General features: G+C 59.7%; 1 protein-coding gene across 2 annotated transcripts in view; it reads right to left on the bottom strand.

Moving 5' to 3' along the window:
* Galnt9 (polypeptide N-acetylgalactosaminyltransferase 9) overlaps window positions 1-23,604 on the bottom strand; it is a 66,156-nt gene that overhangs the window by 24,726 nt on the left and 17,826 nt on the right. For both annotated transcript variants that reach the window (XM_015505599.2, XM_048785876.1), the window contains exons 3-6: window positions 12,355-12,535; window positions 6,002-6,168; window positions 5,031-5,205; window positions 3,384-3,581 (exon numbers count right to left, since the gene is read on the bottom strand). In XM_015505599.2, coding sequence (XP_015361085.1) covers window positions 3,384-3,581; window positions 5,031-5,205; window positions 6,002-6,168; window positions 12,355-12,535 — 721 coding nt within the window. The remainder of the gene's footprint in view (window positions 1-3,383; window positions 3,582-5,030; window positions 5,206-6,001; window positions 6,169-12,354; window positions 12,536-23,604) is intronic.

Raw genomic sequence — 23,604 nt, 5'->3', positions numbered from 1 at the left:
GCAGGCTGTGTGCACAGGTGTGTTTGTGCACTCGGGGCCACACACAGGGAGCAGTGGGAGCCACCCCTTCGCGCCCTTCGACATGACCTGGTTCCTGACCTGTGAATTCTGCAGCTGCTGCCCTTAGAGGGGTGAAGGAAGAGCTGGGGTCACAATAGTTAAGCCAGGGGGCAAGAGGCCAGCAGATGGACGGGTGCTGGGCGGGAGCTGGGGTTGGGACGGGCTGGGGCTGACCCTGGACACCATGTTGCAGGCCTCTGTCCAGGGAGAATCCATGTGACAGTTTCTGTGTGTCTCTCGGGTAGGGCTGGCCTTGGCCTCTGAGGTTTGCTCCTCCAGCCTTGAGCTCCTGCCCCAAGAGCCCATCCCTGTAGTCACTTGGGGGCCCACTTCATCTCCTGAGGGACAGGTGCTGGCTAGACACAGAGGCAAGTCGGGGTCCTGACCCCAAAGGCCACCTCAGACTGGAGCTGGAGGGAGGGGCTGGGGTCCCGACGCCTTGGGGAACTGTCCTGGGGTCTCAGGTTTGCAGTTGTGCCACAGGCCAGCCTGGGCCCTGAGCGATGCTTCCTGCTTCATGCTCCATGGACAGCCCAGCAGGGCCTGAACTCGGCCGGCCAGCATCTGCATCGTGAGGCAGCCACCCCAGGAGCAAGCCCAGGCAGGCCCAGCCTCCACCCAGGACTCCCGGGCGAGCCCTGCTCCTCCCCACGGGAAGGGAAGGCTGGCCCTCCTGCCTGTGCTCAGGGGTGCATAGCCCCCAAGGCCAAGCCTGGGTTCCTCCTGTTTCTCCTTGTGCACGGCGCTGGGAGGCAGCCCATAGATCTTCAGTGTCGCTTCTGCTGGCCTTCAGGGACAGTGGGAACTTAGCCGTCCTCATAGGCTCATCCAGCACTGGCCTGGGAGCAGGTCCACCTGGCTGGTTCCTCGCAGCCCTTAGGGGAGGCATCCTGGGGGGTGCCAAAGGGTCTTTCTGGGTAACTGGGCCCGTGGTCATGTTGAAGGATGAGCCAGGCCAGAGATGCTGGGGATGGCCATTCCCAGAGCACCAGAGCCACGTGGGTGACCGGAGCTCTTTCCTCTGGAGGCTGTGACTTGCTTCTGGCCGAGGCTGCTTGGCCGCCCCGGCTAGGCCTGCAGGCCCCACTCCTGATGGAGACCCGAGCCTTCCCCAAGTGAGGCTCGTGGCATATCCCTCCCTGGGCCTGGCCTGGCCCACTCCTCTCTCCACCACCTCTCCATGTCGTCCACCCTCAGGAGACACCAGGTGTGCATCAGAGTCAATAGACACCCTGTGAAGTGTCAAGGGTCGGTGCAGGTGACCAGGGCCACCGGAGCCTCGGTGGGATGGACAGAGCTGCGGAAGTCCCAGCTCTAAGTGAGGCCGGTATGGCTCTGGTCCGGCATGTCCACCAGCAAGGTCCAGGGTCCTGGGGATCCTCGCTCTCCCCTGTGCTGCACAGACCCCCAGGACAGCTCTTGGGGGAACCCAGAGGGGCGGCAGCACAGGGGGGCTGCTGGATGGTCCCTGTCAGTGGGCAATGGACAGTGTTTCCAGCATGAAGCCAGTGATGTCTGACCGGGCCCACCTTGTCATGGCCCTTGGGATCTCTTCCACTGAGGCCCTCATGAATGATCAGCTGTGGCCGTCCCTGAACAAGCTCCTTGGGAGCTGTTTTCTCTGGACAGGGCAGACCGGCTCCCCACAGGAGTGTGTGGCTCTGTTGAGATGCCGCTGCCCTCCCAGTGCTGCCCAGAGGCCGAGCCTCGCGGGCCCTGGCCCTCAGCACAGCTGGGCAGGTAGTGGCTCTGGGCAGGGCACAGCTTGCCTTCCCAGGACTGCTGTGTCAGTGTCCTTCCGGGAGCCATGGCAGAGAGCCCACCTTCTTGGAGCCAGGTTTCCCTGTTCTCTGGTTGGCTGCATCCTTGGGGTTTAAGGGCTCCCCAGGTGACGCGAATGAGACCAGTTTGGGACCTGCTGCTGCCCAGGACTGGGAGTTGGGTCCCCTGCATTAAACTGGTTTATAAAATTGAACACAAGATGTTTGTCTTGCTGCTAAGGAGGATTGTCAAGTGTGTCTTGGAAGAGAAAAAGCACCCTCAAGCTGCCACCCTGCTCCAGGGAGTCCCCAGGGTCCCCAGGTGCATTTATGCTGGGATCAAGCTCTGCCATGAGCTGCCCCGGCTAGCAGCTGCCCCTGTGGCTCTCCTGGAGGACCAGCTCCCAAGGGTGGAGCCGTGGGGGGCCCTGGGCACTTGCTCCAGCCCCGGAGCCTCCTTAGTCCTGCTCTTTGGAGCACCTTCCTCCAAAGTGGAAGTGGTTTTCCCCTCGTTGGGACATGAAGTGTGGCTCAGCCTGGTTGGATCATCTCCCAACGCCCGACCCCCTGAGCATCGGGGTGCCCTTTGGCAGCTCTTGGTTGATGGAGGATGGATGCCCTCCAGGCCTGAGGAGACTGGCTTGGGCTTCCCATCATCTGCAGGCCAGAATATCCCCATCAGACAGCCTCTGCAAGACCCTCCTATGTGAGGACGGTGTCAGGTGCCACTCATGGCAAAGTGGCCTGGGTCAGCAGGGACAGGGGAGGTAGGGGTCCTGGCCACCCCCTGAGATCCTAGCCCCAGGGGAGGCCTGGCAAGGTGAGCAGAGACTGACTGGGCGCAGTGGGGTCCACAGGTCCACAGGCTACAGGTGAGCACGGGCACCCTGATGGGTCCCCAGGAGGAGGAGGTGGGATGCACCACAGAGGGACAGGTCAGGAGGAGCGTGCCTTCTCCCCAGCAGCTGCTGTAACTGACCTGGTACAGGGAAGGGCTGGGTGTGTGCAACCCGTCCAGCTCCCTCTGTCCTGGGGGCCCGCCTGTCTGTGAGGTCCAGTCTGAAGGCCCATGTCTACACCAGACAGAGCCACAGCTTGGCAGGACCAGCCAGGGTGGGGGCTGCAGAAGCCACCTGGGCCCCAAAACCCCTGTGGACAGCTGCCTCTCCATAGGGCCTAGGGGAGGCCTAGAGCAGCCTGACCCTGCCTCTGGGGAATGCTGGGTCGCGCACGCAGGTAGGGCTACAGTCCCGCTGCAGTCCAAGGAACCATGCAGATGAAACAGGTGTCCTGCAGGGCCATCTGCGGGGTCCCATTAAACAGTGGTCTGTCTTCAGCACACATCACCAACGCCCATGCCCACTGCTTCCTGTACTGCCCCGGGCCCTCGGTGGCCCTCCTCCTCCTCCCTCTGCCCCTCCCTCCTCCTCCCTCCATCTCCCTCCTCCTCCTCCCTCCATCTCCCCTCCCTCCTCCTCCCCTCGGTTCCCCTCCCTCCCTGCTCCCTTCTTGCCCCACCTGGCTCTGCCCTGGCTCCTTAGGGTGGGTCTCCCCGCTGCTCACCTGATGGGTGCCGCCTCGTCCCCACGGTCCAGCCAGTCCTGGGGTGGGATGATGTACATGCACCAGAGCCCCCAGTTGTAGCCGTGGGCGGCGCTGGCGTACTGCTGCACCTCGAAGGTGCTGTACTTGATGTTGTCGATGGCCGGCAGGACGATGCGCCTCCGGTCCTCCCGGATGCGCAGGAGGGCAGGCTCGGCCCTGTGGGGGATGAGCCTGTGAGCCCTGGCCTGTCCTCGCCCCACCCATCGTCTTCCTGGGGCGACTCTAAATGGCTGTCCTGTCATCAGAGTGCTGTGGGCTCAGCCCCTCAACCTGGCCCACTCTTGCCTGCTCCCTGTACCTGTGGAAGGACCTCCCTTTGCACCGAGGCCCCGTACCTGCCATGCCTGCCCTAGACCCTGGACACACTCCTGATCCACGCCTCTTGCCACTCACTGAAGGGCCCCGAGCAGTGTGCAGTGCCCCACCTGCACGACAGGCCCTGTGGAGTGGGGAGGGGACGTCAGTGTCTTAGAAGGTGAGGGGCTTGGTGGAGTAGCAGGGGGGGGCAACTGGGAGCCATGGTTTTGAGTGGGTGTTCGGTGTGGGTGCTCTGGGCCACGATGGAGGAGTGGGAGTTGAGGGAGCGCCTCAGGGGCCCTGGCACCTACCTGCTGTGGCGGGGAGCCGGCCCAGGCTGGGCAGGAGAGGGCCAGCGGCAGGTGGTGAGGGCAGAGAGGAAAGGGCGGGAGGACACAGGCTGTCCAGCTGCTCACGGCCAACAGCTCCAGGGCAGGGGCAGCCTTCCCTGGGCCTCGCCGCCTGCCCACGAGGCCTGTGTCTGAGATCCCACTGTGCGGGAGCCACTGGCAGAGCAGCCTGGGGCACCCGTCAGCAGCCCCTGCCTGCTGAGCTGGGAGCTGCCCCTGGAGCTGGCCTGACTTGCTGCTGGTGGAGGCTGATGAGCTGCTGGCAGTTTTGGCAGTGGCTACTGGGGAGGGGGTACTTGGCAGGTGGTCACTGCAGGTCAGCAGTGGGAACTGGATCCCAGGTAAAGTGCCTATTGGTGGGCTTCCTACAGGTGTGGGTGGATGCCCCTCATCATCCACACCAACATTTGAGGTCGTCACCACCTGCCCCTCCACCCCAGTGTGGGTCACTCAAGGGACCAGGGACACCATGCTGGGCTTCTCCAAGGTTCTGGGCAGGGCAAGCGAGCAGCTCCTGTCCCCACCAGTGCCCTGCCCACAGACCTGCACTCCTGCTGCTCTCAGGGGGATGGGACAGGACAGGCCCTGCCTCTCTGGTCCCAGGAGCCCTGGCCTGCGGGTGGGCGGAGGCCCCTAAAGCCGTCCTGACTCCCACTAGCCAGCCACCTGACGTCCCCTCCAGCCCCCTCCTGCTCGCTCACAGAAACTGCTGCATGAGAAGCAGCTTGGGCCCTTTGACCTGAGATCTCCCATGAGGATGGGAACTTGCCCCCTCCTGTGCAGACTGGCCAGGCCTCTAGGGCTCTCTGAGCACCTCTGGTGACTGTCCTGGGCCTGTGGACTACACGGCCATGCAGCAGCCTGGCCCTGGTCCTGGGTGTGCCTGTTCCTTATCTGAAGACCCCACGGGGATGCATACCATGTCCCCCAGCCCACAGAGTGACCAGTAGGCTCTTACCAGCCAGTGTTGAACTCCACGTGGGCATCGAAGAAGCCGACCACAGGGGCCGTGGCCACCTTCCAGCCCTGCAGCCGTGCGCGGATCAGGCCTTCCCGCCGGCTGTTGCGGACGACCTTCACCAGGCCAGGGTACCTCCGGTGGACGTACTGGTCCAGGTTGAACTTGAGCTCCACTGTGGGAGAGAGATGCCTCAGAGCACTGCTCAGAAGGGCCAGGCCACCAGCCCACAGCTTGGCCCAACTGACGTCTCATGGATGTTCTCTGAAACCCCCAGGGGCTGGGGACCCCCAAGGAGCAGAACGGGTTGGTTCCAGGGAGAGCCGTGACTAAGAATCAAGGGCAGCCCAGAGGGAGGCAAGCTGGGGGTGGAAAGCAGACTCAACTGTTGAGCCGTAAGAAAGACCCGAGGGCTACAGGTGAGTGGACAGCAATGGCCCAGCCACACAGGAGCACTACACAGCTGTGAAGAGGGAGGAATGGGCCCAGTGCAGCCTGGACCAGCCCCAGCACAGTGTGCCTTAATATAAGCTGACCACTGGAGGACACATCCAGCATGAGTCCACTTACAGGAGGCCCAAGAGAAGCAAGTCCTAGGGGGACAGGAGGACGGGATAGCAGGACGGGACAGCAGGGGCTGGGGGTGGCGGGGCTGCAGTTTAGGAAGATGGAGAGTTCCCGAGGGGGGTGGCCACGGCTGCCCCAGCAGTACCCTCAAGATGGCCGGCTCTACATGCATTCTGCCACAGTTCATAAAAAAGGCACGAAGCACCACACGATGAGCTGGAGTGGCCCTGATTCCTGTGTCCTCATGAGAAGAAGGGACACAGACCAGGGGAGCGGCAGATGAGTGTGGCCTGAGCACGAGCACCGAGGGCCAAGGGTATAGCCACTCACCCTGGACTGTGGCTCCTGCCCCCCAAGGGAGGACCCTGCTGCCTGTCTGCCCACAGCGCCCACAGCTCCCTCACCATTGTCACTGTTGTCATCCACCAGGATGACCTCCTTCAGCAGCTGGGAGGGTGTGTGGTTGACCACGCTGTGCACGGAGCGCAGGATGACGGACAGCGCCTCGTTGACGAAGATGAAGACCACGGAGACCTGGGGCAGGTCGCCTGAGTAGGTCAGCTGTCTGCACCTGTGGGGCAGGTGGTTGGCGTGGGCAAGGCATCCTGGGCTCTTCGCACCCTGCAGCCAGGGGACCAAGCATGACATCCCAGGGGCCACCCCTGAGCTGCGGCAGCTACTTCCTGCTGATGGTGTGGGTGACACCGAGCCCTTCTGCAGCCTGGGGACAGGGAGCCGAGGCCCCTCTACGCAGCCCTGCTGGGCCTGAGCCTCAGAGCCACTCAGGTCTTGAGCCAGACGGGCAGCGCTGACTGCAGAGTCACACGCCCAGTCAGGCCTGGCCCCCGGTGTGAAGAGAGGGCTGCAGGGGGCCTCAGAGTCTGCCTGACCTGGAGTCAGGAGGGACAGCGGAGGGCACCAGGGCCAGTCTGAGGAGGTGACGACACTGACGGAGCAGTGAGCCAAATCACAGGGGTGCTGGGGATAGCAGCACCCAGCCCACGGTGGGAAGTAAAGATAGGATGAGAGGGGAACAGAAGCAGGGCTGCCAGGTGACACAAGATGGAAGGAGTGTCAGGGGCGCTGGCCGCACAGCAGAGCCAGTGACCCAGACTCCAAAAAGTGCAGAGGCTGTTGAGAAAGTTCAGCAGGTGCATGCACACACACATGCATGTCATGTACACGCACACGCAGCACACATACACACATGCTTGTACATGCACATGCTCATGAGCATATCACACACACATACATGTACACACACACACGAACACACCACACACATACATATACATGCACACCCACACACGATGCACACACACCACACGTGAACACACTTGCACCTGTCGCACACAGTGTGGACAAGGTGGCTTTGGATTTGAGAACTTAACACACGGGAAGAATGACCAGGGGAACGCCTCCTCCAGGAACTGGAGGCAGCACAGCATGGGGACAGAGATGGGGACAGGGGCAGGGTGTGTGTGTGTGCACCTGGCCCTGCAGCAGCTGGGAAACACTGTTGAGAGAATGGGGACTCGGTGACAGGAAGGGCAGCACAGCCTCCTGGAGGAGAGCAAAGGCTGGGACACAGGAGCCCGGGCACGGGAGGCCTCCCAAGGCTGCGGCTGCTCTGACGCCCACAGAGCACTGGGGACGGGATCGTGTGCACAGCACCGAGGCTTAGCAGCCCTCTCCAAGGCACGCGGGGCCTCTGCGTCCACCTCCTCACAGGACACTGGCCACGCTGGGCCTGGCCCCCACCCTAAGTGATCCACCCACAGCAGCCTCAGCCTAAGGAGAGCACGTCCCGTCCTGGTGGCCGGGATATGGCTCAGTGCAGAAAGCAGGAGCACTTGCTCCACACGTGGGAAGGGACGGCCAGGGGTCGCCCAGCCTGGCTAGCAGCACAGGGGCCACACCTGCTCTGCATGGACCAGGCTTCCAATCCTCCTGGCCACCAGAGAGGCCCAAGACACCTGCTCCAAGGACAAGGATGCTCCCCAGCCCCACCCAGCAGCCTCTCCTCCAAGTGCAAACCCTGCAGGTCACCTGTGAATGCCTGTGAATTTGGGCCAGAGGGTTAGAAAGTGTGATATGGGCCGTGGACCCCCACCAGGGAGGTCTCATCACTCAGAAAAACACTTTCTGACAAGAAGACTCCACCCCACTTTTCAGTGAGGAAGAAGTTTGCTCGGTTCTCATGCACTCACAGCACAGGTAGAACGGGAGACACCTCGAGGTGACACCTTAGGGCTGACGGCAGGAGCCGCTGCCTGCAGGAAAGGACCCTGCGAGCCCAGAGCCAACCCAGGGGGCTGCCGTGCACCCAGGGGCCACCGTGACAGGGGACACTGGGTGATGGGGGGCACTTGATGACTGGGGGACCTGGTGATGGGGGCACCGTATGATGGGGGCATCATGTGACAAGGGTTGGTCCCATGTGACAGGGCACCTGGTGATGAGGGTGCCTGGTGAAGGGGGTGCCTGGTGACGAGGGGGGCCTCTATGTGGCCACACATCTCTGTGCCTCACCTGGCGTCTCGTCTTGGCTTCCTGACCCAAGCCATCGCCTCCTGCCTGGGTCCCTCATTTGTGTGACGGGCAGGATCTCCTCCCAGATCAGATGTGTGCAAGGATGATGGCCACCCAGCAGGCCCAGCACTCCCTGCCCCATGAGGCCTCTCTGTCATGATCAGCCCTGGGTCTTGGCTGAGGGTGGACACAGCTGATTGACTCTCACTCCCTGCCCTCCTGGGCTGGGAGCTACAGGGCCTCCTGGGCGTGGCCCTGGGCATGAAGAACTGCCAGCCAGTGAGGATGAGCCATGGAGAGTGTGATGTGGTGCCCTGGAGCCCTCTGACCTCACAGGCTGGGGGGCAGGGGACCCTGCTTCTCGCCTGCAGGGCACCCACCAGCCACCTTGCCACTGAGAGGCTCGCTCTGCCCAGGAAATTCCCAGAACATGGAGCACCTCTTCTTCAAGGTCTGAGCGGCCCTCACCCCACAACAGGCTGCCTTCCCTGCAGGAAGCCATCTTGCTGCAAGACTTCTCCCAGGTTACTCAGACAGAGGCCTCTGTGCTCCTGGCTACTGGGGAAGAGCAGGGTGACGGGACCTTCCAGATGAACTCTCCCAGCCTGCCCAGGAGGGCATGGGTATGGATGCCCACAGACTGGAAAAGGCAGGTCTGCCGGCTTGGGCAAAGGGGTTTGCTGCTTGTCCATAGAAGTCTGGACTGTGTTTGGTCTCTGCCTGGCGTGGCCTGCAGCCCAAAGGCTACCTGCAGGATGCAGCCACACATGGGGCACATTTTCAAGGTGCCCAGTCCTCCTGGCCACCTATCGGAGCAGTCTGCTGTCATGATGAAGACCAGAAAGAGGAGAGGCGTCTTCAGCAGCTTTCTTCTCCGAGTTGGTCACGAGGAGCCGTTCCCAGCCCTCGAAGTCACCCTCCACCAAACCTGCCCTTGCTAGGCTGATAGCGGAGCCCTGAGCCCCTCACAGCGGAAACGATCAATATGCCCCGAGACTACGTTGGCCACCAGAGTGTCCCCGCTGGGCCGCACACGGTCCTAGGGCAGCTCCTTCCTTTCTGGCACAGCTTAATTGGGATTCACGCTTCCTCTCAGATCCCGCAGGCCATCTGATAGCTGAGGCCACGTTATGTGCTTTGTGGCCTAATTAGAGCCGCGGTTTAATTAGAAAATCTCTCTAGCTGCAGACAAAGGGAAATCAAGTGGCGTCCACTAGGAAAGGCGCAGCGGCTGCCACTGAGCGGGTGGCGCTGCGGTGGGGACTACGCGTGTGCGCAAGCACATGCGCCGTAGCCCCGGCCTGTGCTCCGTGGGCAGTTCTGACCAGCCGCGGAGGGAGCAAGGTCCTGAAATGAGATCTGAAGCTTCTGCAGGCAGGACTCAGTTTGTGCTGCTCCCCATGTCCCCTGCTGGGGCTTCTGCGCCAGGTGTAGCTACCGAGGCTACAGGTCAGAGCTGCTCCCACTCACCCCCACCTGGAGGTCCACGGCTTTCCTCCTGGGCCCAGCCTGGAGCTGGTGGCTCCACACCTGCTTCTGTGTATTCTGTCACGGTTTCTGAGGTCAGGACTTTGGGGCTGAGTCGGGGGATGCCTGTGGTTGTCAGGAGCAGGTAGCACAGGGCCGCAGGGCTGGGCAGCTGGGATGGCCCACAACTCCCTGTCTGTCCTGGGGCCAGTTCATATGTGCTCTCCTGTGCACTGGTCCCACTTCCTCACTGGGTGGTGGCTTTAGAGCCCTTGGGTGGCTCCCACGGCCGTTCTCTGGGGCCAAGCAGGGCAGAAGAAGCATGGCCTCTCCAGCTGACCCTGGGGGTCCTAGGCAACTTCCTGCCTGTTGCCTTCCCAGCTGTTTCCTCTGACCCCATGTCCACCCCGTCAGGGCTCCAGGGCGAGCACTTGAGGTCAGCAAAGAAGCACAGCAGTCCAGGGGCATGGCTCCAGGGGCACACTTTCTAACCCTCTGGCCCAAATTCACAGGCAGCATCTAACTCTCTGGGTGTGTGGCAGGAGGTGGGGCTCAGGGGGAGAGCACTTGCCTGGGACTCATGAGGCCCTGGGTTCGAGCCTCAGCACCACATAAAAATAAAAAAATAAAGGTATTATGTTAACTAAAACTAAAAACCAAACAAACTACTTAAAACAAAGCCTCCAGTAAAAGAACCAGGCACCAAAGATACCAGTTATTTGGGACTTAAAAATAGCCTGGTGTACAGCGCACAGTGGCCATGCCCATGAGCCCTGGCAGGGCACCGGGCTCCACCCACCCTGCCAGCTGTGGGTTGCCACCCACGCACCTGCTGGATCAGCAGTGGGAGGAAAGCTGTCACCTGGTGCGCTAGGCCTGCAGGGCAGCAGCCTGACTTTTCCAGAAACTGGTTTCTACTGAAGGTCTGCTGGCCTCTGCCCCCAGCTCCAGTTCCCAGGGGAGCATGTGACCAATAGGTGAGCTCTGGTCCAGGCTGCTGGCTGTGATTGGTTCCCGGATGGGCACATGACCCAACATGGGCCAATGAGACTCTGGCCTGAGACTTCTGCTGGGTTGTTCCTCCCTCCTGCCCAGCCTGAGCTGGAGGCCAAGAGGTTCCACTGCGCTAGAGCTTGCCTGGGCTGGGCCAGCTCTTCTGTGGGTGGCAGCTGAAGCTCCTACTCTTCCCATCCTGCTGGGAACCTTACAGATTGGCTGCCTGGGCTGCTTCTTGCAGGATCCCTTCCCATCTGGCTTCTGCTGGGTGGGGTCCACAGGAGAAGAAACTCAAGGTGAGGGGTGTCAGGGACTTCTCGTCCCTCCCCACCTTCCCATGTCTTGAAAGTGATGTCTTCTTCCCCACAGAGCTCCCAGCTCTCATTGGGCCCCAGTAATGCTATTTCTGTGCTGTCCCTTAATGCCTTGGACAGACCAGCTTCTCCAAATTGCTGATCCCTGGCTGGTTCATGTCCCTTATGGTTTTCCCATCAGAAACATGTGCACATTCACATGTACACACACATGTACACACATGTGCACACACATGCACACACAGACACATGTACACACAGGCCAGCTGACGCATGGCGGGTCCTGGGCCACCTCTGTGACTGCTGCCACATTGGGCACCTCTGCATTCCTTCTTATTGAGCTTTTAAAAACTGTCCTGTTTTAAACTCAAGTACAGTTTTTACTCAAAAGAAATTTGTATCTCATCCCTTCACGGAGGCCAGCCTTGTCTGTGCTGACCAGGGGTGACCATGAGGTCAACACACTGACACCCAGTCACACCATTGTCCTCAAATGGCTGCAGTAGCTACACCTCCACCTGGGCTCCACTCTCCCTTTCTGAGGGACTCCAGGGTGTGCATGGACCGTTCCCAGGTGGACCAGGACCAGGCACCTTCTCGGGCCTCACCCTCCACCCTGATGGCCTGCCCCCTCCCCACAAGCCCTGCATGAGAATCCTGGTCTCCAGGTCCAGGTGGAGGGAGTTCCTCAAAAAGGCAGGAAACGGACCCCTCCTCCTCATCTGCCTGTCCTTTGGCATTGCTCCAGGGGACAGGAAGGTCACCAAGCCTCCACCTGCCACTGAGTCCTGGTACCCAGGGCAGAGGGTTCCATCCTGCTAGGCTCTGCAGATGGGAGGAACGGCCTACCTGCCAGTGGCCTCCAGGCCTGGCTGGCATCCCCTTCCCAGGCACCCCAGCTTGGCCCCTCCAGGCAGCCTGTGTGGCTTTGCCACAGCTGTAAGGATTGAGGGCTGGTAGGACTCTGTCCTCAGGGATTTTCTGAGGCTGCTGTGGCTTCAGGGTGGTGGGACAAGGGGTCATCGCCCACTGAGGGCAGGCAGTGTCTCAGACAGGACACATGGGCTCACACCAGCGTGGCAGTGGCTGTGGTGAAGCCCCCAGAAGCCAGCGGGAGGAGCAGGCCAGGTGGGGCCAGGCAGGGGCCACAGACTGACCACAGGACCTCAGCCAGCACGGCCACCTCTCCACCCCGACTTCCATTCTGAGGGAGCGGTGTGGCCTGTGGCCGGGCAGGAAGAGGGTGGCCATGGCCAGAGAACTCCAGAGACAGAGGGAGACAGAGATCAAGAGAAAAGAGACAGAGAAGAACTGGAGGGAGAGACAGAGTGACAAGAAGGAGGAGGAGGCGAGGGTGGGGTGGCAGCAGGTGGCCCTGCAGGCCCCTCCCCCATGATGGCTCCTCAGCAGGGCAGCACATGGCCAGCTGGCTGGCCCTTGGCACTCACTTTTTGGGCCTGTAGTCGGGGATGGTCCTGTCCAGGGAGATGCGGTCGCTGAGCTGGGCATTGTAGCCATACTCCTCGTACTTGCCTTCCCTCTCCTGGCTGTCCTCCTGCAGAGTGGCCGCCACACCTCCCTGACCCAGGCCACCCGGCCCCTCTACCAGGCCGATGGGTTTTGCAAGACCTGGAGGGGCACAGGGGAGGGCGGGTCAGGCAGAGTCCAAGGTGCCCCACAGACACCCACCTCCCCTCAGTCCCTCTCCATTCCCGATTCCAACGCCACCCCTTAGAAAAGACCGGACTGTGGTCAGGAAGAACAGGCCCACAGGAGCTAGGTGGGACAAGCAGGGGGCACCAGGTGTCAAGGGCAGCACCTCTGTGACACTGCAGGTGGCTGCAGGTCACCACCCACTGCGCTGAGCCTGCTGTAGTCAATTATCCTGCTCAGGTTGTTAAGCATGTATCAATATTGGATTATCACATTAACATCAGAATCAATAATGGCACGGGGCACAGAGTCTGTGGACCTCTCAGAGGTACGTCAGACCAGCAACCATGTGTCAGTACCTCAGACCAATAACCAGTACTTCAGAGCAGCAATCATGCATCAGTACTTCACATGAGATCGGGTGCGTTCAGGGTGATATGGCCGTAGACTTGCATCAGTACTTTAGAGCAGCAACCATGTGTCAATAAGCTCAGACTATCAAGAGTATCAGTATGCTCAGATTAGCAACCATGTATCAATATGCTCACACTGGAACCATGCATTAATATGCTCAGACTAGAAACTATGTATCAATATGCTCAGACTAGCAACCATGTGTCAATACCTCAGACCAGGTATCAATATGCTCACACTGGAACCATTCATCAATATGCTCAGACCAGCAACCATGTATCAGTTCACTCAGACTAGCAACCATGTGTCAATACCTCAGACCAGCAACCATGTATCAATATGCTCAGACCAGCAACCATGTATCAATACCTTAGACTAGCAACCGTATATCAATGCTCAGGTCAGCAATGCTCAGTGTGGATATCAGATATTGGCTCAGGTTGTTAAGCATGTATCAATATTGGCTTATCACATTAACATCAGAATCAATAATGGCATGGGGCACAGAGTCTGTGGACCTCTCTGTACTCTGAGCTTATTTGGTCTATAAACCTGCAACTGTCTGAAAAGCAAAGACTAGTGTATTGATGTTAAAAAAAAAAAAAAAGAATTAACAATTACAAAGAACTGAGGTAATTGAACTTTCAAAAGCAAAGCAGCTGTTCTCCCAGCCCTGGACAGCATCAGTCCTACCATGCAAACTATTGCAAACCCATGCCTGTCAAGGGAGGCGACTGCTAAGGACGACAGAGACGTGTCATCAGGGAGAGAAGCCAGAAGCAGTGGACACTGACCACCAAAAATCAGGAGCACAGGAGCTGCTCTGCAGGTACCTCAGGGACTAGGCTGACTAGGAATGATCAGGGACTCCCTGGTGACAGACTGGACATCATGGGTGAGAGGGGGCAGGGTGCCTGGGGACACCAGGTTGAAGAAAGATCTAGTCAGTCATTGGAGCCAGGAGGGGGGTCTCAGCTCAGAGCATGGCTCCTAAAGGGACCAGGGCAGTGTCCATAGGCAAGGGCAGCCCTTGCTCTTCCTTTTGGGAGATCTGGACAGCTACTTGGAGTGGGTGGTAGGGGGTGGAATGTAAGCCAGAAAAAAAGGCAGAGGGACCTGTCCCTGAGCTGCCACCTGTCAGCTCCTGGAGAGGCCTCTGGTCTTCATCAGGCTGTGGACACGCAAATGCCCACCCTTCATCCTCCAGACCAGGCAGAATGTAGGGTCCAGCCCTGGGGAGGGACTGAAGGCACAGGAGCCTGGACCCTGCTTGTCCAGGGGGCTTCTCTGCTTAGACAGCTAGGGTGTCCCATCTTGTGCATCTCCGTGTTTCCAGGACATTCCACTTCAAATGGGGAAGCAGGGTGGAGGCTTACATAGGGGGGACACACACCGGGTGGGGACTGAAAGGTCAGGGTGCAGAGCGACTCCGTCTCTTATGTTCACTTAGCATTGCTACGTGATGGCCACGCTGTTAGAAAGTCTGTTCTCCACCTTGAAAAGTCTGCAAATGGGGCTCCCAGGGCACGGGTGTCACCACAGAGCCAGTCTCCCTGCCTGGCCAGAGGGGCCCGTCCAGCCTGGGGCTTCCTTTCCATTAAATGTGAAACATGCTGTGTTGAGATCCAGACATCCTGGAGGAACCCGCGGGGTGCCCCTCTGCCAGCCTCGCAGCCCGAGGACTTGGTTCCCCGGCTCTGGTGCTGCCCTCTTGCTCTGGGCACTGCACACAGGAAGCTCTGGGTCCAGCTCTCGCTAGCAGACAATTCCCTGGGCTCCTGGACATGAGAAATGAGCCCCGTCCACTGCCACCTCCGCCTGCGCTGCCGCGTCCCAGCTTCCCTCAGCTGCTGTTATTTTTAGTTATGTGATGGTTGCCTTTGACTGTAGGAGGAATGCGGAGGCTCTGCTCTGGAGGCACCAACCTCTGCCCATTTCCCTGCTAGTGTGGACATCCCCACCCGCCTGGCCTGCTGGCCACCAGTGCCTCATCCTCCAAGGTCATGGGTACAGCTGCAACGGCAACTACCACACCCAAGCTCCACAGGACTTGTCTACAGGTGGATGCTCAGATGAGAGGAGCCCAGCCTGGAGGGACCCCGAGGGGGAGCGCAGCTCTGAACTGGTGAAGGGTGTCCAAGGTCAAAGCAGCAGTGACCACTCTTCAGATGCTCCACCATTCCCCAGAACCATGCCCTGTTTGGTCAGGTGGCTCCCCACTGCTGGCTCGCTCCTAACCTGGGCATGGGACAGTGGCGGCGGTGACTTCTGTACAGAGTGCACCCTCTGCACAGCCCCCTCCTTCACTCTCCACAGCACCCGACGGCAGGTAAGGAAACCCTGGCACAGAGAGGTCAAGCAACACACTCAACGTCACACAGTCTATGAGTGGCAGACCTGGCTCACACCCTGCTGGGCAGCCATCCAACCAAGGCTGCTGGGAGACCAGGCAGGAGGGAGCCAGAGTTCGGGGGCTGTGCTCATGGTGGAGGCCTCTGTGAGTCAGACCTGCCTCAGCAAGTCCAGCAAGGACAGAACCACTGTCCCAGCTGCAAATCACTGTGCTCAGCCCCTTGAAAGATCCCTTGAAACTTCCTGCTGGTTTTCACTTCCAACTCCACCTGACCGACCCTGGGTCCTGCGCACTGGTCATTCCACCCTCTCCCTCCCACCTCAGGTCCCACCCTATCAGTCCCAGCACCCCAGACCCGGACTGGGCCATCTCACCCTCACCATACACTACCACTCACACTGTGCTGGGATCCGAGGATAGAGCCAGCAAGGACCGTCCCTCCTAGTGGGCAGCCCGTTGTGGCCTCTCCCCAGATCCGGCTGCCTTGCAGGTGGGTATCTTCCTAAGGCTGGTGGAGACGTGGACTCTCACAGCACCACAGCTGAGCTGTTCTCTGCACTGGCCACCCTGGCGAGTCTGACAGCCACTCAGCCCATGCCCAAGGCCCCTGTACCCCTAGGGTCACCTTCTAGGAGGAAGCTCTTGCTGCCCCACTGGACAGATGAGAAACTGAGGTCCCCGCCCAGTGCCACAGCAGATGGCCAGTGCAGCTGCCCTCTACAGCAGGCATCTCAGAGGTCACCAGAGCCCATCCTGAAGGCCGAGGCGATAACTTAATAGCTGCTCCTGTGGTCACTGCCGGGTTGGGCAGGTAGGGCCCAGTATGAGAGGAGATGCCCCATGGAGGACAGTGTTGGAGGACCACTCTGGCCGTCAGATGCCTCATCCTGCCATAGATGGGAGCCATCCTGAGCATGCACTGTGTGGTTCGTGGGATTGACCTTTCTGGCACTGGCCACATGACTCATGTACCAGCTGGACACATCTCCAGGTAGGGAAAGGGGATCCCGGCCTGGGCAGCCACCACAGCCCTGTCCTCCCAGTCAGGTGGGAGGCAGGGACAGTCGAAGTGCCAAAGCCAGTCAGTGCCAGGACCCACTGGCCAGCACTGGGATCCATAGGTCAACACTGGGACCAACTGGTCAGCACCAAGACCCATTGGCCAGCACCTACTTCTCATTGCTGGGATATACTGATCAGTGCTAGGACATACTGGTCAGCACTGGAGCCCACTTGTCAGCACCGGGGCCTACTGGTCAGCACCTACTGCTCATTGCTGGGACACACTGATCAGCACTGGGGCCCACTGGTCATTGCTGGGACTCACTGGTCAGCACTGGGGCCCACTGGTCATTGCTGGGACTCACTGGTCAGCACTGGGACTCACTGGTCAGCACTGGGGCCCACTGGTCAGCAATGGGACTCACTGGTCAGCAATGGGACTCACTGGTCAGCACTGGAGCCCACTGGTCAGCACCAGGACCCCCTGGGAGCCTTACTGGTGTGTCCAGACAGAGTCCGAGCCCTGGTGAGAGCGCAGCCCTGCTCCTCCCTGGAGACCCTCATGTCTCTCAGAGGAGCCATCGCCCCCTGGCACCAAGGACCCCCCTGCAGCCCTGGTGACCCCTTCCCGGGGTGTGAGTGGCAGATGCCCGTGTTTGCTGGCCCTGTTCACTGCGGTGCCTCAGAGGGAGCCAGGGCATTGTGCGCTGTGTGGGGCATGGAGAAGCCAGTTTTCCCTTTTGCCGGCTCCTTGATCTGTCCCCAGAATGTCCCCATGTTACCTCGTCCAAGGCTCAAGTGCATTCCACGTGATGACCTCTGACCCCCGCATGGCGCCCATGCTCCTGTCCCTGTGAACTGACGGGGCCCGGCTCAGGCCACGTGCCCCAGTCAGAGCCGCTGGGTGGGAGCTTCTGGGGACCTGGGGCCGCCTTACTCAGGAGCCTGGGGGCTTCTTTTTGTGCCAGCAACATGTGCTATGGCTGTCACATAAGGTCTAGTTCTGAAGGAAAGTCACAAATGCCTGCAAAGTTGTGTTGACATACACAATCACCTGGGGTCTGGCTGTGGAGGACAGCCAGGGCAGCGTCACCCGGGGCCTCTGTGTGGGGGCAGCCCAGGCAGTGTCACCTGGGGCCTTCTGTGTGGGGACAGCCAGGGCAGTGTCACCTGAGGCCTCTGCATGGGGACAGCCAGGGCAGCGTCACCTGGGGCCTCTGTGTGGGGACGGCCAGGTAGCCTCTCATGCCCTGTGCCATCTTTGCCCACTTCAGCAGCTAGGTGAGTGCACATGAGTCCACTTTGCCCACGCTGCCCACCCAGAGCATGGTCCTGTGTCCCTGGAGACCCTCTATGACACCAAGTGCTCTTTATGTGAAAAGCTGGGTTGTGGCCACTCCATTTGCCCCTCCTTCCCTCATCCAGAGCCAGGAGCACCTTCAAGAGCCAGGCCAGGAGGGGTCAGTGCCAGGAGACCGCAGTGTCCAGCAGAGCAGCCTGGCCAGGTGGGCAGTGCCCCACACCTGGCCTGCACTGGGGGTGAGCAGGAGGCGGGGGCAGATGGCCCGGGAGAGGCGACAGGACCAGGAGGGGACAGGTGTACAGGAGGGTCCTGCAGACGCTGCCAGGCAGCCAGTGAGGGGGCCAGGAGGGAAGGGGGCACTGAGGGCACCTGCCCAGGAAAAGCCAGAGGCGCAGCCACATCTGCCAGGTCCACAAGGAGCTGAGTGGACACCACGGAGCATGGTAGGGGCTGGGGCCATGCGATCAGGGGACAGCGGCACAGCCATGAGATGGAGCCAGGAACAGGGGCCTGGGGAGGGCTGCGGGGGGTGCCCCCCCCCCGGGGGACCTTGGGGACGCCATGAGGCAGCTAGAGGGCCAGCAAGGTGGCACAGAAGCCAGACACAAGTGACTGCAGAGAGGCCTCCACAGCAGCAGGAATCAGGGAGGGAGGGCCTGTCCTGTCCTGGCCACCAGCCCTTAAGAGGGAGGTGGCCCCACCCCATCCTGTGCCCGTGTTTGTATCATTTTCTCTTTGCTGATTTCTTCGCATCCTCCCCTCCCTACTTTGAACAGACACTCTGTGGCTTTCCTGAAGTCTTGAGCAAAGGCAAAATTCATTCCTTTAGAGCTTCTTTTCCTGAATATCAATTCAAACTATAGATTGCCCTCTAAGTAAGAAGTGGGTGATCTTCATAAGGGATGTTTCATTGTCACTTGGTCCTAGCGCCTGATAAGTTTTGACACTATATCCTTCTCAGAATGCGGGCCATTTGGAGTTAAGATTTTATTTGCAAACCCAGAGAGGACTTGTGCCTGTCCTGCGGTGGATTCTTGTGTGTGGGCACAGGCTGCAGGCAGCACAATCGACCTCCTAGAGGCTGTGACATGAGGCTGGACCTGCTGACTCTGGAGGAACCTGTGTCTGGGGTGGACTCTGGGCTGGGCCACCTGCGGTGTTACCAGAGCACATGGTCGTGTGGGGACCTCAGGGAGTGCATGGACCAGGCTCTCCCCGTGGCTCCTCGGGCATTTCCCGACATCCCGAGGGCTCTGGGAGGCACACAGGGCTGGCCGCAGGCCTCTCAAAGGAGTTGGGACTTTATGGCCACATTTCCCCTGCTAGGGAGGCCCTTAGCTGTCGCCTCCCCTAGGTGCGTTGAGGCTCAGGGTTCCTGTCCGTTTCCCTTGGGTCCCATCTCTGTCTCTGCCACTCTTCACACAACCAGGGGCCCCTGGACTGCATGCCACACCTCTGTTCCCTGGCTCCCCACACACTCCCTCTGAGTTCAGCCTGTTCTCCCCTCGAGGCTCAGCCTGCATCTGGAGACCCATCTACCACACGGCCAGTGGGGACCTGCTGCTCCTTCCCTCCTGCCTCCCTTCGCACACAGGTCAAATTTTGCCACCACTTCTGGTTGGCGGTCCAGCTGGGTTGAGAACTCTGAGCTGGTGGTTATTCCCTTCCCAGCTCAGACACACTGTTCCAGTCTTCTGGACTCATCACTGTTGCACATAGTCCTGTTTGTAAAGTCTCTTTGGTGACTTTAAGCTCTCTTCTCTCCCCTCTGTTGGTCTGTGGCCTCTCTGGGCTGTACCTAGTGGCTTTGTCCTACTGTGTCCTGCCATGGGCACATTCATTTTCAGTTGCAGGCAGCATATCTTTCATTAATTCTGGACACGCAGCCTCCATCTTTGGGGATGTTGTCTCTGCTTTGTCCTCTGTCCCTGCTCCTGGAGCACCTAGGAGACAGCTGCTTGGTGTGCCTCCCCCTCCCACTCACCCTTCCTGTCCCCTCTTCCCTGGGTCATTTCCTCAGGAATATCTTCCACGTCATGAATTCTCTCTTCAGCTGTATCTAATTCCCTGTGTAATATATATGTTGGGTTTTTAGATTTAATGGTGATATATTTCATTTCTGGAAGCTCCATATATATTTTTTTCCAAACTATGTATTCTTTTTCATCTTATCATCTCTGTGTTATTTCTATTTCTTTTATTTTTAAAGACAATAACGTGCCATCTCTCTTAGACTGCACCATTGTCCCAAGTCTCATAGATTCTTCTGTCACACTGGTTGACTCTCCCAAGGGTCATTGTGTGTTTTGTGATTTCTCTCATGGAACTATCCTCAGGGCTGATTTTATCAGAGCATTCTGTGCAGCTGGAGTGGCAGAGGGGGCTCTCGGGGGCATTTCTCATCTGCCCTGGGCTCTGGGACGCACCTGGCAGAGCAGCGGCGCACAAACTTCATCTTGGAGATGTTTCTGCATGTAGACTGACAGCCAGGACTCCCAGGTGACCCTGTCCAGCATACACAAGCTTGAGCAGCTGTCGGCTACCCTGTGGCTGAGGGGTGGCTCTGTTCAGAGAGTGTGACTAGTGGCTTGTCCCAGGCTCTTCAAGGACTGGTCCCCAGGTAGGACAACTGGAGAGAGCCCGGACTCCTTGTTTGGGACGATGAAAAAAATCTGGGCAAGGGTCATTTTTTTAAGCCAGTATTGGGAACACACTGTGATAATGCAGGAAGGTGACAGTGTATATGTCACCTGGGCAGGCCACTGGACACAGGTGGGGTGTTGGAGGCTGACATCTTGGTGGGAGGTAAGTGAGGGGTGGGAGTGGCCTGGGCTGGGTGGGGCTGGAGGCCTGGCAGTTCTGGGTGCTGGGAGCCATGGGGTGGGGTTTGGGTGAGAAGAGAAGCCCCTCCCTCAGGGCAGAGTTCTCCTAGGCCCAGTGAGCCCTGGGGCCAGCAGCATCAGCCACCCGGGGTGTGTTGGGAATGCAGGCACATGAGCCCCCCCCTGCCACACAGAGGCCTGGGGGGCCAGCCTAGACTGGGCAAAGCCCCAGGGTTCCCACACAGGGAGCTGGGAACGGCCACCAAGGGCCCTCGTTCTGCACCTGGCTGTGCATGGAACTGCCCGGGGAGCCCAAATGCTCCTGGCCTCACCACCAGGGTTTTACCTGATGATCAAGGTGTGACCAGGATGCTGGGACTGTTAACCAGCCACCAGGGCTCTGATGTGTGGACAGATGAGAGGCTGCTGTCCTGGACAGCATGGCCTGGGCCTGGACCTGGGCCTGGTGGCAACAACCCAAGCAGGGACCATGCCCAGATGGCAGGAAGGAGCAGAGCTGTTCACGTGGGCACAGTGCCAGGCTGCTGGTTGGGGGGTGTGGCAGGGAGAGTCCAGGTGCAGGCAGGATGGTCCTGGCCGACCCATCCCAGGGCACCTGTCCAACATGCTCTCCAACCAGCACTTGGGCTAGAGCCAGGGACGCTGTTTGGGTTCAGAGGCAGCAGTGTGACCTGCAAGAGGAGAAGCTCCTGCGTGGAGACAGGCGGAACCCACAGGGCCCCCTTCCAGGCCCCCCTGGGGAGAGGCTCCCACGTTGCAAGCTGTTAACGCCCCGCTTACAGAATCGTCATTCAAGTTCACTTCCCGTGGAACGCGCTTCTCTAATTACAAGAGATAATTCGGGGAGGAGATGCATCTTGGGTGGGCGTGAGCTGACTCAATGTGGGAGCCTCGCCAGGAGACGTGACTCAGAGCCGCAAGGGACTCAGTTGTGTCCCCCGCGCCTCCTTCAGCTGCACACGGAGCAGACGGCTGTGGGGGCTCCAGGAGAGCCACAGCGTGTCAGGGCATGGGGAGCAGAGGGGACGGGACTCACGGGGACATGGCACTGCTTCGACCTGTTATGGCCACAGGGGGCCAAAGGTGCCCACTCTCCTAAGGTTTCAGGAGAAGGCAGCGGTAGACTTGTGTCTCCAGATATCAGCACCCAGTTCACAGGCTGGAAGGAACTGCGTGAAGTGACCACATGCTAGGTCCTCGTGCCAGGCAGACATGGACTGCGAGACCCCAGGCCTCCCCCAGGGATCATGAAGCTGTGGCTTTGCACAAAGGGACTTTAGACATGATCAAGTTGTGGACCTTGAGACAGAAGAGTGCCTTGTTTGTCCAGGAGGAGCTGAGGCTCAGGGCACTATGACGTGCCCTTTGGTCTCAGCCCCGTGAGGCCAACTCAGGGCCTCTGGCCTCCAGGACTGGAGTTGAGCCACCTGGTTTGTGGTCATTTGTTAGGGTGGCCCCAGCTAAGCTGCTGCAATGGGCAGACCCAGGATGTCCAATTGCTGCAGCAGTGGATGCTGGTCCTGGCAGCTCCCTCCCTGGGGAACCTAGGCCGCAAAGCCCCTGCACACGACCATGACGGGATCCGTGGCATGGAGCAGAGCCGTGGCCAGCACCAGATGCTAAGTGGGGGCCACACGGTGACTCTGGGATCTGCTGCCTGGCCCCTGCATCCCTGGCAGACAGGACCTGGGGAAGGGTGACTCCCAGAGCCCTGGGCCAGGAGGACCCTCGGGGTGGCTTACAAGGACGATCTGTACCTGCAGAGAACACTACAGCATGACAAGGGACCAGGAGGGCCACCAGCTACAGGAGGACAGGCGAGGACAGAGGGCAGCCACGTCCAGCCCATCCCGGGTGCCTCTGATGTGTGTTGGCCCCTGGTACAATTCCTAGAAACCCTCAAAGCCCCTCAGATTCCAGGTGGACACATGGGTCTGCTGCTCCTCAGAAGGACCCAGCGGCCTGAAGATGGACCTGCCCAGGCAGAGACTGGCAGGCGGGGAGGCCCTGAGCACAGGGTCTCGAGGACAAGTGCCATGGAGCTGAAGGCCACACCTCTGTTAGACCATGGAGGTGGGTGAATGGTGACCCCAAAAGACAGGTGTCCCTCTGAACCTGTGAACATGGCCTTGTTTGGAAAGAGGGTCTTTGATGTGGGATCTCATGGAAGCTCCAGAGTGGAGATTGTCCTCTGCAGACCCTGAATCAATAAGCGTCCCTAGAAGACTGGAGAGGGCTGGGGCCAACCCGCAGAGGAGAGGCCCTGTGTACGCAGGTGCTGCGGCTGCTGGCCATGGAGCCCAGGGACCTGCCACCAGGAGCTTAGGGGCCGGATGCCTCCCCCATCTTGACTGACAGGAGCAACTCCTGCTGCTTACAGCCTGGTTGTCATCGTCACGCCCGCCCAGAAACAACCAATGGGAGGATGGAGTCACAGAGAGGAGAGGGCCACAGGTGGAGGGACCACGCGGGCACTGTGGCCCTCGGCAGCCTCTGTGCCCGTTTTCTCTATCAGCAGAGTCCTGTGTTTCTGGGTGGCAGTGAGCCCAGCAAGGACACACCCCTCAGCTGACCACCGCCTGGTTCCCAAGGGCCAAGTGGATCCTGCTGGGAGTCACTTCTAGAAACACCTAACGAGCCATCTCCACTGGAAGGTGTGCTTCCTGCTTTTTACCTGTGGCCTTTTATGCGTAGTCCTGCCTGGAACTAGAACTCAATGCTTGGAGCTAAAGCAGCCATCATGTGACCACGAAGGGACATGCCACAAAACAGGAAGGAGGAGTAGGGATTCAAAAGGATCTGGGCCCTCGGGGACATCCTTCAGCCCACAGGACCCATGATCAATGGAGTCTGTTAAGTACAGAGAGAAAGGACCCAGCATCTAGAGTCCCTGCTTGGCACAGAAGGTGGGAGCCCTGCGTGGAAGAGCTGGCTGCCTTCCCCATCCAGCACTACCGGGGAAGGACCTGCTGGTCACCCCCCAACCCGAGCCCCAGCTGTGGATGAGCAGCCAGCTCCCAGAGCCCTGCAAATGTCCCTGCTGCAGAAGTGGGTCTGCACGCGGCCAGCCCCCTCCCTGGGCTGCAGGCAGAGATGTGCAGCTTGGGGGACATGTGGCTTCCCAGCTCCG

The sequence above is a fragment of the Marmota marmota genome, unplaced genomic scaffold (genome assembly GCF_001458135.2).
Source record: "Marmota marmota marmota unplaced genomic scaffold, marMar, whole genome shotgun sequence".
Lineage (NCBI taxonomy): Eukaryota > Metazoa > Chordata > Mammalia > Rodentia > Sciuridae > Marmota > Marmota marmota.
The sequence above is the reverse complement of the archived record's forward strand: the minus strand, read 5'-3'. Positions and strand labels throughout refer to the sequence as shown.